Here is a 17,966-nt window from a genome sequence, read left to right as displayed (position 1 = left end):
TTATCATCCGTTTTTAAGAAACCTGCAATGTGTGTGTCTACACTGTGGGTGTGTGTGTTTTAAAGTCGTCCACATTAGAGGTGAATTATGGGTAAATACTTCTATGCAAGCTTGAGAATGAAATGCTTATGGTGCCACCCAAGTTCTGTGATATATATATATATATATATATCCCCGTCACGTACAGGTGGGTCCCTGGACAGGTTCGCCTTACGTGCACAGGACAAGAAAAAGTTAATGGCCACTTTTTAAGTTCGTCCAAAGGCTTCAGCAGTTTGAGTTAACACCTCACTTTGCACCTTCTCGAGCTACGATGAGGCCTGTTCTGTAATTTGGGTGATTTATAATGTTAAAATAAGACGAATGAAGTTAAGTACAATACAATACACATTGTTGTATGTGCTTCCTTGTAATATGTGTATTTACTGCGTCACTGTTAAATGACTTCTGGTAAAAAGGACATTTATTTAGCTTTTTATCTTAATGCCTTAAGGCTGCCACACCAGAATCAAATCAGCCCTGACTCAGGATCATCAAGTCATCACGGCCACAAATGTCCTCCATGAACAACATCCAGTATGTACAACAAGGGTCAGTGTCAGTCCTCCTCTTAACTCTGTGATTTACTCATCTCTCGTATATAATTCTGAATAATCTCTTCTTTCCACATCAGGAACCAACATCTTTTAGACATCGCCAGGCCGGATCAGCTGGTGACAAAAACAAACGCACCTTGCCAGAGAAGGTGAACTGCACACGGAGGTAAGACATTCTATCTTGTGTCTGTGTTGCTCGACACCACCAGGGGTCACTACGCCTCGATGTTTCACCCTCCTTCAGGCCAACTTAGTCATAGTCTGTTTCCACTGAACTGTGCTGCGAGGATATGATAGACAGCTTTTTTTTTTTCCTTTTTTGAAGCTGCAAGTATGATACGAGTCTCCAGAGACAGACAGACAGATAGACAGACAGTCTATTATAATGTAAAAACAGAGAAACAATAACTTGACTAAGCATTTCAGTTTGTCGGCCCTCATTTTTACAAGTACAATCATGTGGAAATCAAGGCGAGTCATCTTTTTTAAAGCATTCCTGCTCTCCAAATATTCTAACACTGACAGTCCGTCGTTTATCGCTAGTCAGCTGCTGAGTGCAGACACGGGGAAGGACTGTATTACGGATCTTTCTTTGCCTTTGCTGAAGCCTTCCGGGAGTTTTGGAGCAAATGAAGCTGCAGGGGAAGATGTGTTTACTGGTAACTGTTCTTCCTCCCTGCTGCTCAACACACACACACACACACACACGCCACAACTGCTGGTCCTCTGTTTGCTATGTAAGAATAACATTAATAAACCAATATGTATTTTTTAAAAACGTCAAATGTTTATTTTCCTCCATCATGAAAATGTCATCTCACAATCAAAGAGGTAGTGCATTTTTCACTTGGTTGAGTTTAAAAGTTTTGTTACCAGACAAAATGTTTGTCTTGACTATTCAAATATTTACACTCTGATCTGAAGAGAATGTAGTCGTGTTATATTTCATCCTGTCTGACATTCCTCTCATTAGTTTTTCAAACCAAGCCGTTCAATAGTAGATTTTCATGATCTTACGTCTCAGGTTTTTTGCAGCGTTAGTTTTGTGCTTTGGAGCAAGTTTGGACGTGTTGGATCCTCTCACACTGGTGTTTGTGCCCCCGGCTGCCAGCAGTGTGCAGATTAGTACCTGTGCAAAGAAGCAGTTCTGAGTAGGTCAGGAGTCTTTAGTTGTTGTTTAAGGGGGCCTCCTTATTCCCATAGCTCGAGCCTCTGTCAATCTCAGTCTGACCGATCATCCAGCGAACTCCCAGTGAAGCTGTGAAGGAAAGATTCAGATTTGGTACATTCAGAATATAATTTGAGCAAGTTACACAGAAGTAGCGACAAGTTTCCTGTGCAGGACATGAGTATTTCCACAGTAAAGTCCCTTTAGTCAATGGCTTAGTTTTCCCCTCAAAGACTTTTAAGGATCAGAATTTTGTCATTTGGGTGAATTTGTCAACAATTTAGCAGTAAAATGTAGTTCTAATCTAACAAACCCTTTTTAATACATGCTTAAGATCAGACATGGGCACTTATTTAGTGTGGAAACTGTAGCATGCTGTCAGAGAAATCATTTCTCCATTTAACATTTGAATCAAACTTTTCAGATAACGAACTTTGCTGAGTAAACACACGCCTGAGCGCTGGCAGGAACATGCTGATAAGATGAATCACATTTTCCAAACAATAAAAAGGGGGACTTACATTTGAGATGTCAAATCTGCTGCTTTGTGAAATGTTTGGGCAAAAAGGAACTGGTTAAACTGAGGGAAGGGCCGTTCTACTCATTTCAGGGCGACTTGGGCGTGAATGCATGAAACTAACCTGCAGAGCAGAGAGCTACAGAAGCCAGGATGGTGAGCATCGACCCAGAGCTGATCAGCTGAGATAGCAGCAGGCCGAGTGGGTAGAGCAGCAAGCAAGACCAGAACAGCCAGTTGATCAAGACCCGGAGGCGGCGTGGAGGACTCACTATGGGGCCGGGGAAACGCCCTGTCTGTGCGTAGTGCTCCTGGAAGCCGTCCTGTGGAGACACAAGTGAAAGCTCACAGAAGAACATGCTGGGATGTTTAACAGCAGCCACTTCAGATTCATGTGTTACTTTTAGTCTCTTACAGCTTAAAAAGTACCAAGAGTACCGAGCTACAGACTTCAGACAACATTACAGCCCAGAGACTTCCACGGTGTTTTTAAAGGCCACCTCGCTAACTTTGCACTTCCAACCTCATGAAATAAAACAACAATATAAAAAGAGCAGAGGCACTACTACACTGCTACACTCTTTAAGGGTTTGGCTAGTCTTTAGTTCAGGGAGGAAGGAAACCCTGGATCCACCTTCACCACCTTTACCCCCCTCGTACCTTCTCCTGGTAGAGTTTGTGGAGCCAGGCAGCACACTCTGCTTCGTCCTCTGGGATCGACTCTAGAGGGATTCTCCTGCAGGCAGGAGAGGGAGGCAGATCTCTCAGAGCTGAAGTAATTACACCAGTAAACAGGAAAAGTTTCAATCCTGCAACTGCAGAACTTTTGTTTGTACCTCACGTATAAATCTGCGTGATATTTCCTCCCGTTGAGGACTCCAAGCAGAGTCGGCGTCTCGTTGTTTCTGAAGTTCAGTGTTGAATCATAAACGGCTGCAGCTGCACAAAACAAGACACATGACGACTCTCCAGCTTTTCCAGCTCATCTACTGGTGGCCATGTTTAAATACTTCATGAAATACTCACCAGTCCCTCTGAGGTTTTGGACAGTTACCCAGAATCCTTTGGTCCTCGGCAGAAGATGATACTTCAGTTTGGGTAAACCTTTGCTCTCAGCCACCTCCATGCTGATCTGGTGCTTCTTCGGTGTGAAGCGTGTCCCCTCACAGAAAAGCAAGAACTAACCCCCACACAGGATTATTCAGAATATCTCTACACATCACTCTCAGTCATGATTTTACAATAATCTCCACTGATTGAAATTTACCCAGTAGTTTTCTGGGTAATCCCGCAGGTTCTGCAGACTCTGAGCAACCGTCCTCCGGTCCTCCTCCCATTTCCTCTTGCAGAAAACTATCTCCAGGAAGTACCACATCCAGCCGATAACAGGTACATAACTCAACTCTTTCTTGGCTAACACTTTTGAGCTCTGGAACAAAAAACAAACAAAAAAAAGCCTTTTAAAAAAACCGAAGGATGCAACACCCCTCGAAGTCAAAAAAGCAGAATAGTGGAGCTTTCTGGGACACTTTGTCTTACCCCAAGAACTCCAAATCTCTCACAGAAGGTCCAGCCACACAGGAAGTCTATCTCAAAAGCGTGATTGAGAACCACAATTGCGTTTTCTTTTCCATACAGCGGATAACTCTCTGGGTCTGTGTAGAGCGAGCACTCTGTCCCAGACCACCACTCCAGGGCAGCGACCATCTCTGAGGATCATTAGGACAGAAACATCCAGGGTAAGCGGTCTGAAGTGTCATGCAGGATGATTTAGTGATCTAAAACTTGTTCGTTGCACCAAAGTCACCACTGAAACGACTCATTTCGTCCCTGCAGCAGCAAAACGAACACAGATCCAGCGAGGACGGTACTTACGGCTGCTGATGCAGTAGCCCAGTCTGATGTTGATCCGACGCGCCAGCTGCTTGCTGACCAGCCACAGAGGTAAAGTACAGAACTGCAGCAGGTTGATGAGGAGGCCGCTGACCAGGAACACATAGCAGATGATCAGGTGACTCAGGAAGTGGGACTTCAGCAGCTGTAGGAGGCTCATTGTTCTGTAAAAGAACGCAACACACATTAGCACACAACCAGTGCTGCCCTGCCCTGTGTCACAGCTCGGACATAAAGGTTTCTTTGACTGGATGTTTCATTAGCTGAATGGAGCCTTTGGGCCGTGCTGTGCACATGACCTTCTCCGGATCATCAATTACTCACAATCCAACCCATAACTGTCCTACACTGTCAGTTCGTTTCCCCTAAATGTCAAGGTGAAGTCAGTGGAAATGCTAAAAAGGTCAGGACAGTCGTACTGTAATTTAGCAGCTCATGAGAAGTTATGTTGCCCACAGCACCAAGCTGAGTGTTCACCTTCAGCCTGTCTACTGGAGCAGCACAGAGCATTGACATGTAGTTTAGCAGGAAATAACTGAGTAAACATGCAAACAAGCTATGGCCAAGATCATTTCAACAGGTTGTGTTTGAGAAATGTTATTACTCTCCTAAAACACCTGAAACACGTGACATTTACCTTGCTCAGACCAGCAGAACTCTCCTGCCTCCCACACCTTCACCCTGCCAAAGACAGCAAATTAAAAAATAAGAATAAAAGCTGTGTGTCCATGCGGGCTGGAGTTACTTCTCCTCTTCTTCCTCTCAGATCTGGATTAGTTCAGCATGCGTCCACCAGCCGACAGGCTGGAAACTTCCTCCCTGAAGGGGCCACACCCATCTGGGGGCCCCGCCTGGAGCAGATGATGATGATGATGGTGATGATGATGATGATGATGATGATGATGGAGACGTGTGTGCCTCCTTCTAGAAACTCTGCAGCCAGGCTCGCTGCAAAGATCGTCTATACTGAGGGAGACACGTCAAAACTCCGAGAGGAGGAAAAGGTGGTGAACATGCACGGACCTCACATTCGCCATCACTCTGTTACCATGGTGACCGGCATGGCTGCATAATCCTACATAAATAGAAAATAATAATAATCTAATCCGGCATATTTTCATTTTATTGGTGATGTGTTTTAAAACATCAACAAAAACATTAATCAGAGTGAGACCTCTGTCCGTTTCTCCTCCTCTCTGCGTGAACAGGAAGTGCCGCACATGCGCAGTGGGGTCTGATCGCCACAAACAATGTCTACAAAGTATCACGAGGACAGAACAGAAGTCGCCGTTGCCCGGGCAACAAGGTAGCATCCTTGTTTGGTTTTGCTTGGATGCGAGTAAAAGTCACCAGAGACACTCCTCGTTTAAATGCAGCTATAGTTCAGTCCGTTATGAGGCAGAAACCTGGTGCACAGCGCCACCTGCTGGCGGTGCGTCCGCTGCACAGCCAGTGACCATGTCAGCTTTAATAGGACTGTTTTTTAGTGGAAGTGAATTTGAGGCTTGATTGAAATGAGACACTGAACAAAAAACGTCATCAGAGGGTTAAAAACATCAGACGGAGCTTCTGCTCAAAAAGATGAACTTTGTTGATCCCACAGTGAGGAAAGTTCACTGTTATACATAAAGCAAACAATTAAAGAAAGAGAAATTAAATAAACACAATATAGTAATTTAGTTTTTTTAGTTTTAATGATATTTAATATTTAAATATTTAATGTGTCTTCTGCATTATTCGTTCAAGCTGTCAGTGAATTGTGAAACTTTAGTTGTTTGTAGCTGAGAAAGTTTTTAACTCCTTTCCACATAGAATGTAAAGTTTGATAAAAGTCAGATTCCTCTAAAACATAAATAACTTTAACTTTAACAATCCACTTCCCAAAAATTACAGGCATAAAAAAGAAAAGACACATTCAAGAGAGTCACATTTTCTGCTCTTTCAGAAAATAATACGATTCCTCAGCTGGAAATAAAACTTTCCTGACTGATGTTAAAGCCAAGAAGTTCCATTTTGATGGTAATTTTTCTATTTAATCAAAAAGAATCTCAGACAATGTCGTGTTTCCAACCCCAGAGGGAAGTAAAGACACGCTGAACACGAGAGAACTCCCCGAGACGAGAGAAACCTTCCCCGTTCACACCGTGAATAACAAATCTGACTTTTTAGAGTGTGTCAGCAGAAGGCATGTTATGATATGTTATCTACGTATCCTCCGTGCCAAACCAAACGCTACCTGATTATTTTTCTTTGCAGCCCAGAGGACCCTTAAAAGGAGGTCAATGGGGTCCTGTGACTGTTCCACCTCAGGAGTTATTCCAAGCTCTCGTTTTACAGGTCCCACAGAGCTCCAGCCCTCATGTCCTTTACGACCACATAACCTCAAAGGGAGGACATGCCTGTCTGAAGAGGTCCAAACATACAGTAAAGTAGCACAGGAAGCCCTTTATGTTCAAAAACCAAAGACAAAGAGCGTGAAGGGGCTCCGGGGGAATAAAGTTCAGTAGGTATAGTTTGTAGAAGTCACTTTGTGATGCGGCACGGCAGGTTTTACACCGTTAGCTGAAGTGAGGAAGAAACAGTGCAGCGTCTTTTACAAAGTAGACAAAGTCAACATTCAGCTCTCTTTCAGGTCAGATGTGCTCATTTGATCTGGTCAGGCTCAGTGCTGATCGAAGGTGGCGACAGTTTAAGCACATCACACACCAAGACTACTTTTTTCTGGTGTGTTTGTAGTTTCTGCATCAAAAATCCTGCTCGTACGAACGCTTGTTCAACTCAGATGTAAGATGAGCAAAGAGAAACTTTGTGAAAACGGCCTCTTAGTGTCAAACACCTACGTTATTCTGCTCAAACATACAAGAGAAGCACATTTATTTTAGTTGGGAGGGACTTCAAAGTGAACGCCTCAGCTTTATTGCACTATCATCAACAGTTTTGTAGCTTTGCAGCCAATAAATGCATTAAAATCAAAGTAGACTGAAATAACCACTCAATATCTATGAAGAGGGAAGCACAGGAGCTCGTTGGAGAACGTAAACCACAGTGAACAAATACGTAGTGAAAGTGGTTGTTAAGTGAAGAGGCGAACCATCAGCGTGCCTCCGTCTGTCAGGGAGGAGAGCGTCTCAGTCACATTTCTGGCTCCTTAGTGGAAAAGTGCAGTTGATACGAGGTTACTGGATTTAAAGATGTGTTGCAGGGGGGCACCTGACCACGAGAAATTACAGAGTTCCAAGAAACGTCGGCTTTCATTAAATGAGTTATGTGTAACGGTTGCAGTTGCCCTTCTTCGGTACAGCAGGCAACTGGATACCATATAAGAGCGATGTCGTGAGTTTGAGTGCAGCCCTTGACATTTGTTGCATGACATCTCCCTACTTTTATTTATTGGCCACTGTTAAATCAAGCAGGGAGGCTATAAAAATAATTTAAAAAAGCTTCCTTGCTAGATCAAACTAAACACCAGATGTAATGAAGCTGGACTACATGCTTCTTTGACATGTGGGGACGTCGGCCAACTCAGCACCAAAACATCGGCTTTACTGTTGAAGATCTCTCTGTTGTCACCCTGTTCGGAGTGCAAAACAACTTCTTAATAGCTGATGCTTGTTCCTTTATTGATATATTCATAGAAAGTTTGTCGCTCGTATAAAAATCAGTGGCTGCAGCCGACATCTCTCAGTGAAGACCGACTCGGTCGGCGCAGTGGGCCACATCTTGCAGCTCTCAGCCAGGAAGAACTTTACTTTTGGCTCGGCAACACAGGGGTGATTTGGATGAACATGCTGTATAAAGAATGCACCGAGGATTAAGTGAAATCACTGCATAAGTGTGATTTATGAGCCAGTTTGCATCAATAGACCGTGACTGGCTTTCACCCCTTTTACCAGAAACAAATTAACACTCATTCAACCCCTCTGCAGAGCTCTTTAGGTACTAAGTCAGAGGCCTTCACTCTCAGAGAGCCAATGAGCACGCTCCCCCATAACACAGTGAATTTGTTTGTTAAAGGACAATGTGAGGCTCAGCACCAGATATGCAGGAGATAATAACCATGTTAGGAACACAGAACGCAGCTGCTTAACAAGTCTGATGCAAATGATTTGACCGCACAGCACAGTGAGCCGCATCAGTCGGTATTCTGACTGCGTCTGAGCGAATGGGCTGAATAAATCAGGAAGAACTCTGAAAGCTGCATTCATTTAGGTTTTTGCGCAGACTTGAGTAAATAAGGCGCTAAATCTGATTACGTTTTGGATGACTGCATGTTGGAGCGTCTTAAAAGGAGATAACGTGCTCAGATTTTCTGAACGCATGCATTAGACGTACAGGAAAAAAGTACAAATCAGAAAAAGTGACTCTACAGCCTAAACTTTATACGACACATTGTATATGTGCACTAAGTCCTTAATAAGATCCTGATGTCTGCAGTGTCTGATTCTCCTGGTCCATCCAGCAGAGGAACCGTGGGCCCCGCCGACACATCCGACTGTCAGCGAAACGCCGGGAGGTTTTCTGGAGACACCTGCTCCGGCGCTCTCGGGGGGCCCACGCATGAGGCCTGACTCAAGTGCCAGAAAGTGCTGGCCTGAGTGAAGTTATTTGATGCCATGCCATCACCAAGGTGGAGAAGATTAAAACACTGCATGGTTACGCAATTACACGTCCTCTTTTTCAACTTTTACTCCTGCCTCCTCTGACAGATGTCAGAAGTGGGTTTTAAATGCTCGAGAATGAGAAAGTGATTCAACATGAGGTCACATGTGCAGAACTGTGGATGTTGGTCACAGCACATGTGTGAGAGGAGCAGTCTGTGAGGTGAGTCGTAGCGTATCCACGATATTTACATCATTGTCACTCAAAAGGCACAAGTGAAGCAGCAGGAGACGTTTCTCCTTGTTAAAGTGATCGATATTGTGCAAAGAGACAATATTTTATGAAAAATACACAGTGGAGCCAAGCAGGACAGAGACGGTTGTGTTGATGATAACTGAGGACATGTGATTGCTGAATGGTTTTACGGATGTTTCGGTATTTTTCCGCTCTGGAAATTCACATTGCTTCAGCACTAGTTTGCTCCAGTTACACTCAGCGGCAGGAGAGCTGTAAAAGCACACATTTTGTTTTTCCTGCCTTCACATTGTTATCATTTGTTTCTGTATTTCACAAGTTCATCCTCTCTGATTTTATCTAAATGACCAGTGATGCAAAGTAAATACTTTTACTCACATATTGCATAATTTTTTAGGGTACTTGTACTAAATCTGCTACTTTATATCCGTTCTTATATATTTCAGAGGCAAATATTGTGCTTCTCACCTTGCTGCAGTGATGTACAGGTGTACTGCAGGACCCTGTGACATCATCACACCTGTACTCACACTCAAAACAGACAGGGAGGCAGCAAAACACTGCTTTTCAGCCTGTAGTGAAGTTATTTTTAAAGGTGTTTACAGCTTGTTGAGCTGCCACCAGAGGACAAAAATCTATTCATGCACTGACATTTTGCTGACGTCCGGATTTGTTTATGTGTTTTAGTGTTGTTACTTTTACTTGAACTCACAATAATAGTTTTTTTGGCCACATCACGCACTTATCAATCAATCAATCAATCAATCAATCTTTATTTATATAGCGCCAATTCACAACAGCGTTATCTCAAGACGCTTTACATAAAGAGACCAAACTCTTTAATTAAGAGAGAGACCCAACGATTCAGGAATTCAAAACTTATGGAGCAACATTTGCATTTGTTAGCTGTTAGCTCTGGTTTTGGTCTCCACCCACTGCTGAGGGGTTTTATTGCTCTTTAGCTGCTAAATCTTCCTCTGTGTTCACCGGCTAGTTGCTAACTTTGTCTGTTCTGTAGGTTTTTAGGGTTTTTTCACTTAAAGCAGCTGCCACAATGAGCTGAAACTCAATAAAAAAAAAGATCACATTTCACAAAACTGACATAAAAAGATCCAACAAATCAAAACCTACATTAAAACCACTCTGGTCAAAAGCAGCACAATGATAACAAGTAACAGAAAATAGTATTCAAATACATTTTTAGTACTTTTGTGTTACTACCGAGCTAAATGTTCAGATCCACGTGCTGATTAGTGGATCAGCACCATCCAGCACATACAGCGTCAGGTCTGTGTGAGCACAACCCTCACATATTACTGAAGTTATCAGGTTTAGTGCTCCAAGAAGCATTAAAAGGCCATTATGCTTTTTCCAAACAGCCTGTGAAGGTGATTCCAACTGTTTGGGAGAGGGTTGATTGTCTAGAAAGATTTTCCTCACACACATTCTGACATTGCTTTGCTTTAGACACCCACAGCTGTGCTCATGAGCAGCCGACGAACCTCTCAGAGAAGTCGGAAGAGCAGTCAACATATAAAAGGTCTGACTTGACTTTACAACCGACCAGACTACATATATCCTGCTATATCATTAGCCGTGGGGGGGGGGGGCGGTGCATGCTGGCGCGGTGGCAAGTGCAGTCAAAGACTTTACCACATATTCTTTAAGATGAATTATCTGTGTTGAAAGCCGCTACAATTTCTCATTTTCTCACTTTTGAGATAAGTCAGCTTCGATCGATCAGCACGCAGCGAGCTGAAGTGTTGGCACTGAGGTGAACACATGGAAAATGTTAACGTCAGAGTTACTGCTGTCTGCGTGCTTATCACTCACACACTCACAGGGTAAGGGGGTGATTTTCCACAAGTTTTAATGCATTTCTTTCAGAGTTAAGATTAACAGTGAAATCAGGGCTCCCACACATCACTGTTGTTTTAGCAATATTGGCAGATCTCCTCAAAGATCATATGTCATAAATAGAAAGGTTTCTTTAGGAATAATATTACAAACCAGCCTTTTATAGCAAATATAAGCTTCTGCCTTTCTGTTATAAGTCAAAGTGCATCAAGATGTTTCTTGTGACACCAGTTTTAAAGCGTTGTTGTTGTTTGGAAGAAGAAGATTACGAAATGTGTAAGAACAGATTTTCATTGCATATCTTTAGATATTATTAAAATAAACTACTTTGGCAGGAAGAGTGGAAACAGATTTTCCAGCAGTTCCGTAATGGGAAAATGACAAAAAAAAAAAAATTGTAAAAAAAGGAAAGAGGGGAGTGAATGGCTGATATCTTCAAACAGCTTGCCATGTGTATTTTCATGAGTGAATGTTCCATTACAGCAGAGAGCAACATGGCTGAAAAACCCATCAGAGATGTAAAAGGATACGGTGTGATCACTTGTTTCCACTGGTGAAAAAGGGAGGGGAGCTTGTAGCATTGTAGTCCCGCTCATAAAGAGCAGAGGCGGCGCTGCGTTCGTGTCCTGTTGTGTTGATCCATCAGATGCCTCTGACACCGCGGGCATGTACGTCCACACGCTGAGTGGAACCTGTAGATGGAAGCAGATATATAAGTTACTAATATCTTTATTGAAGTGGTTCTCTGCAGCTTTTGCTGTTGCCAAAATGTTTATTTTCTGTAAATGGTCACTTTTTATTCATTAGCACTTCAGAAGACTGAGTGAAAGAAGTAAATATCTCTTTCTTTGGTGTGCACATATGCATTTGTTAAGTCATTTTTTCCTTTTAAAATGTGTACATCTGCATTAGATATGAGCCGTCGTGTTTACTGTTGGATGTTTTTGTTTGCATATGTAAAGAAAAGTAATGCTAAAGGTTTCCTGGAGTGTGAACAGAAAATAAATGATTAAACACAGTTGTAGTCACAGAAAACTTTGATTGTTATATTTTATCATAAATACTTTTGAAGTTTCATTTATAAATACCATAGCATGTTCGATGCCTTGAGATGCAGCTGAAAGGTCTGGAAAAAGTGGACGTTGAGTTAATGTTTTTTTGTTTTTGTTCGTTTTACAAGAACTCAAACTCTTCTTTTCTTTGGAGCACATTAATGAGCTTGTTAAACCCACCTGTGAATCAAGCACAAGAAACGTTTTAAATGTTGAGAAACACATTAATTGACACTGAAGTGAGTTTACAGCTTCATCATGTGTTCATTTAACATACTGTATTCATAGTATATTGAATATAAAAGCTTAATAGCTAAGAAAAGTGTCACCAGTCCTCACTGCTGTTGATTTACAGCTTCTGTCAGCACACAGGCCCGACCTCGTGACATGTCTGAAACATGCAGATTTGGCTCTGGTGTTATTTCAGGTGCAGGTGGAGTGTCTGGACTGTGTACAAGTGTTTCTGTGCTTCCTGCACAGGCCTCCTGTGGACGGCACGCAGCGCAGCACCCACCACCAGGAGGACCAGCTCTCATTCAGACGGGCTGTTTAGCTCCACATTCAGCAAACTGAGAGTCAAGTCAAATTATTTCTCATTTCAGAATTCAGGTTTTTACCTTTATGTGACCCAGACTGTGTTAGCTTACTCACCAAGCATCTGAGCATTGTAGGATACCTGGAAGTCACAAGATTAAAGCCTCTTCGGTGACACCACAATGCTGCGCCCACACAGGTTTCCACATATCAAACAATTTCATGGACAACAGCATTAAAACGACAGAGAGGTGAGTTATCTCGAAGCAAAGGGGAAGTGAGGGAGTGGATATCTGGATTGTCCCCGTTTTTCAAAAGATACGACGGCTGTTTTCGATCTGAGTTCATTCTGGTAACAAAGATAAGACTGTAGAGGAACTTCATGGCTCTGTTTTGTGCACAGTGTGCTGCCAGGCCAAGACTTCACAACCTGATTTAATGAGACCCAATGCAGCTGTTTCCAGTTTCACGCTGGTTCCATCAAGACCTAAGTGGAAACAAGCGGCACTCTGACACCCTGGATGTTTTTGAGGACCATACATGCATAGTAATGTATCTGTGAAACCTGCAGCTCCGTTCGGTTTCCCTGAATACACATCCCTAAAGATTATTGCCTTTTTCAGCTTGGATTTGAGCAAATGTCCAAACATATAATTATAGCTGCATGGGAAAACTTTCTCCTTTTCCTTCTTTTCCACTTGAATATTCCTTCTACTTCTTCTTAGTTCTTGCTTCTTGACTGTTGCACCCCTCTCTGATGTCAGTCATTTAAAGCATCTTAAGTGAAGCATCTCAAACCCATGAGTAATATCAGAGAGCTGGGTTCATGCAGACAGCTTGGAGCCCTTGTGCTGTTGGACTTCAGCTTGCAGCCCAACACGTCTGGCACCTCTGTTTTCTGGGAGCAATGAGTGTGCGCCCCTGAGGTTGGCAGAGAGACGGACTGTGGATATTTTCCCAATGACTAGAGGAACTCATGCCCTGAAATAAATGACTTACTTTATTTCAATGACAGACCCACTTCTTTCCTAGCACACTTGGCCTTGGCAGCCCCATAGTCACTTTGTTCAGCAACAACATAGGTTCACTCATTAAAGGAGCCGGTGGGACCACTAAATGCTGATTTCACTCGGATTCCGGGAAGCAGAAACAAATGCAAAACTACTATTGCACTTTGATCAAAAAAAAAGTTGATGTCAGACTGGGTGGCTGGAGTTTAAGCACAGGTCACAGCTTGATTTTCTGATATTTAACGGTTACTCTGTCACAGTGAGTATTATGGAGCCTGTTGCCTCACAGCAGGTTTCCTGTGTGCAGTTTGCATGTTCTCCCCGTGCTTTCTCCAGGTTCTGCGGCTTCCTCCCACAGTCCAAAGACATGCAGGTTAATTGGTGACTTGGTGCTGGTTCGTGGACCTTGTGTCTTTCGGACGGAACCAGGCTTGTTGTTTCCAGCAGTTTCCAGTCTTTGTGCTAAGCTAAGCTATAAGGCTGCAGGCTTCATACCAGTACAGCACCGGCAGAGGAATCACTCTTCTTCTCTAATCCTTGGTGAGAAATTTAAACTCTCCTTAAACAGACAGTATTTACTATAAACTGATGTAAGAAAATAAGGCCGATCGACCCAATGTCTTTAAAAAATACGCTGATTTCCTCTGGAAAGTGATGGTGATTATGACCATTATCTCAGCTACTGGCTGATTCTTTCATGCTTTAAGAAAAAAAAGAATTTTTCGACGAGAAAATGACCTGAAAAATATATAATAACATATTCTGTAAAATCTGTTTCAGGTTCAGATATATTTATGTGCAGGTTTCCTGAAATACCTCAAGTTCTGACTTTATCTTTTTCAGGCTCTTCTGTGTCTCCACTATATTTCCATACAGTCTCAGTATAAGATGATATGAGGAGCAGAGGACAGAGGAAGTAGAGCTCAGGGAGCAGCCCAGCTCTGGACAGGACAGGACAGGCTGGTATTTCACACCTCTGTGGCTGAAGGGGAATCTCTCTCACAGAGCAGTTCTCCTTTTAAACTTGTGTTTGAATAAGAGGGTTCCCTATCACGTCTCTCTGTGCTGTTAAATCTGACAATCTGGTGCTGAGCTCCACATCTGAACCTCCAAGATAAATACATCTCAACTATCTATCAAACTATCTGAGCTTAACTCAGCAACGATGAGCTCGTCCTCGGTGTCGGTCCACATCGCTCACCTTCTCGGCCTCACTGGTGAGGTTATTGAGGTTATTCGTCCATTTAAAATACTTGCTGGTTGCTAGATACTCGCCTCAGCAGAAAATGCTGGTTTACTGTGTCACACATTGACATCCTCCTCATCCAAAGCTGCATGAACCACCATGGAACGTGCTCTGGGCTCACAACCAGCCGCCAGTGCCAGACCCATATAGCCGGTCTTTGGTGTGTGCCACGTGGACGATTCCAAGAGCCTCAGCCCACATATCTCTGCCACAGAGCTACAAGAGCACAAGTTTTGACTTCCCCATTTTCCCTAATAGCGCATTTTTTTCCTGGCCTCTCCATCATTTGCTTAACCCTTTCACTCCCTGGTTTCCACAGTGTGAGACAGACGGTCTGGTGCAAAACCACAGACAGAACCTTTTCATCTCTCTGAACCAGAAGATTCTCCAAACTGAACTGCACATTATCACAGAGAGAACAAGCACATTTTGTAATTGTATTTTTACTATGAATGGTGTTTGTGGTACTGGTGGTGGGAGGTTGATATTTTTATATGCTGAAAAAGGAGGAAACATGCATGTTGAGATTGATTTTAGATCGGAGTCCATCCCGGACATGGAGCAGACAAACTTGAGAAACCTTTCAAAGGACAAAATGTGGGCAAATTTGAGTATATGATATGTTTGAGCACATTTCCCTCTGAACTGAAGTTACATCTCTTCACTGTGATGAACACATCTGACAATAAAGAAGCATTTTCATTACACATGGATGTTTGTCAAACTGTGCAGTGAACTAACAGCTAACAGCAGATAACCAGGATCTCTGCTCACCACTGAGGAAGTGTTGATAATAAATAAATGTCAGGTGAACAAAGATTCCTCCTGACTGCAGCGTAAATCTTTGCTCAAGGTGATGATTGTTTGGAATCAGACTTAAAGGATAAATCTGGTGATATTCTATATTTTTCTTATTGTCACCAACTTTTATGAAAAGACAACAACGATTTGATCCTATTAATGATTATTGTATGTGCATTCAAATGCTGAGAAATTCCTCTGAGCTCTATTGTTGCCTAAAAACCATTGAAACACATCAGTGAGCCACAGTTTTGCACTGGGTGACATCTTCCCTCAGCATCAGTTTATTTTGACTTCCCTCTGCTGCAGTAATTACTCACTAGCTGCTCACTACTGCTGCCCAGCTGTTCACTGAGATGATGAAGCCTTTTGTGTTACATTTTTGCAGCAGAAGATTTAAATCGTCTGCAGGAATGAATGAGTTTGGAAGGAGGAGAGTTGATCACTAGAGTCCTCCTTTGGAGTTTATTTTAGCCGGTACTGATGGTGGTTAAATGGTATTAAATGATCAGTCGTTATAATGGGATACCTGCCAATCAACAGAATGGTGTACAAGTTATTTATTTATGAAACAGAACAATCTTACACTAATATTTGTAGAAAATGTATATCTAACAACACAAGTATACAAAAACATTTACATTTTGTGCATTGCAAACTCTCAACAAAATGAACAAGATGGAAACCAAACACGACAGAACAGGAATGAACGACAACACTCACACGTCCTGGATCCACACGGCAGTCACACACTCACACGGCGTCTTCATCTGGATTCCTTTTCAACCAACACTGTGAAGTTTTACAGCATCCACACACGACACTTACATAGGACTTACATATGAATGAGAAGTAATTTGTGTTAAATGTTTTCACTGTATTTGATCTTCATGACATTCTCAGCTGGTGATGTGATGTCACTTGGTGCTTAAACTCTTTTTATTTCACTACTTTTTATTATCTTGACCTACTTTCTTTTTTTTTTTTGTAGATGTGTAACAGATTTAAAAAAAAAGGGTCAATATCATGTAAAAAGAGGCTTGTTTTAGTGCCAGTGGCCCAATTTGCAGCTGGATTTGCTGATGCAGACGTAGAGTTTGAGCACTGAAAGACGTCCCACGTGTTTATCACTGTGAGGACAAAGAGGCCCGTCTAGACAGCTCACAAAATAAACACAGTGGCTTTTCTTTTACATAAACATAATACCAGAATTAACCTTCTTATGCAGCTACTGTCACATGCATAAACACATGCTGTGTTTATATATGCGATGAATTAGAAGCAGCTGATGTATATCGTCTCGTTACAGTTTATCTGAAATAATGACAACACTAAAAAAAAAGAAAGATACTCTAATGTGTTATCTTGATGTTTGTGATATTCAATTATTACGTTTTGTCAGTGTCAACAAATAAATAATTATTTACAAACTAGCAAAATAAAAATGCAAACAAACAAAACAAGCAGAGCATAAATAATTTACAAAAGGAATTATAATACAGACTTAGTATAAACATCTTTGGCACTTGCTGACATGGCTTATTTAAATCGTTCACTCAAGTTCTCCATGAGAAAAAAGGAAACACATTCAGGGTGAAAAGAATGAGGAGAAATAGTAATGGACTAAATGATTATGCTTTGGTTACAGGTTATGCTTGTCAGACACTTTATGATCAGTTGTTCGGGAAAACAGAAGCTATGAATGAGCCTAAAGATACAGAACAACCGAGTCACTTACAAGTCGTAGGAAGTAAGAAACTGGAATAAAGTACATACATCATGTAAGTGGTTGTACAATGAATCCTTTAAAATGTAGACATAGGTACACTCGTTATAATTAGATAATCTGCTGAGGCTTTTTTTTTTTAATTCGTCCACTCTCATCTGTTTTTCTTTCCCAGATTGGGAAATGTATACAAGTCAACAGGCAAACTGAAATCGGCCACGGTTTCCTCTCCAGTGGATGGACGAAGGCAAAACATGGAAAAGTACGGAAAGTCTCATTTACGTTAAAAAGGATGTAGCGATGACGTGATGTTTACTCGAGAGACTCTTGTCTTCTGCCTCCTGCTGTTTTCCTATCACACTTGATTCAGTTATCTGTGGAAAGATTGAGAGAAAATAGCTTCCATTACCGGCACATTTACAACCAAAACTGGGACACGCGACAAGATCCAGAGTGCCAGAGTGCAGCAGCAACGACAACATGTGCATTGTGTGCGTCAAAAAGCGTGTCTTCGGTAACGTGGCTGCAATTGTGAAAAGGCTGCAGGCTCATTTTTCCACTGTGTAGCGCTCAACAGAAGATCCTTGGACTGACACACAAGGTCCTTCACAATGCGTCTGGGGCATTGTACACGGGCAAGCTGACAAGCAGAAACACAGCACGACTCTTTCTCTCGCTTCAGCCAACACACAACACATAACCGTTCTCGTCG

General features: G+C 42.3%; 1 protein-coding gene across 1 annotated transcript; it reads right to left on the bottom strand.

Moving 5' to 3' along the window:
• Window positions 1-1,418: 1,418 nt before the first annotated feature.
• agpat4 (1-acylglycerol-3-phosphate O-acyltransferase 4 (lysophosphatidic acid acyltransferase, delta)) lies at window positions 1,419-4,924 on the bottom strand. Its single transcript, XM_070841183.1, has 9 exons — window positions 4,812-4,924; window positions 4,157-4,338; window positions 3,821-3,990; window positions 3,549-3,710; window positions 3,308-3,461; window positions 3,118-3,220; window positions 2,942-3,017; window positions 2,406-2,604; window positions 1,419-1,854 (listed from the first exon to the last, which is right to left on the bottom strand). Exons 2-9 carry the CDS (start codon window positions 4,332-4,334, stop codon window positions 1,763-1,765), a joined length of 1,134 nt encoding a protein of 377 aa, XP_070697284.1. The 5' UTR covers window positions 4,335-4,338; window positions 4,812-4,924; the 3' UTR covers window positions 1,419-1,762.
• Between the last annotated feature and the right edge of the window lie 13,042 nt (window positions 4,925-17,966).

This window comes from Pempheris klunzingeri, chromosome 12 (genome assembly GCF_042242105.1).
Source record: "Pempheris klunzingeri isolate RE-2024b chromosome 12, fPemKlu1.hap1, whole genome shotgun sequence".
Classification (NCBI taxonomy): Eukaryota; Metazoa; Chordata; class Actinopteri; order Acropomatiformes; family Pempheridae; genus Pempheris; species Pempheris klunzingeri.
Note: the sequence above shows the minus strand (reverse complement) of the source record. Positions and strands in the feature narration are given on the sequence as shown.

Coding starts and splice junctions, on each gene's coding strand:
- agpat4 (XM_070841183.1), bottom strand. CDS start 4,334: ATGAGCCTCCTACAGCTGCTGAAGTCCCACTTCCTGAGTCACCTGATC. Junction 3,991..4,156: donor GGGCTACTGCATCAGCAGCC/GTAAGTACCGTC, acceptor AATGATCCTCAG/AGATGGTCGCTGCCCTGGAG. Junction 3,711..3,820: donor AGAGATTTGGAGTTCTTGGG/GTAAGACAAAGT, acceptor TTTTTGTTCCAG/AGCTCAAAAGTGTTAGCCAA.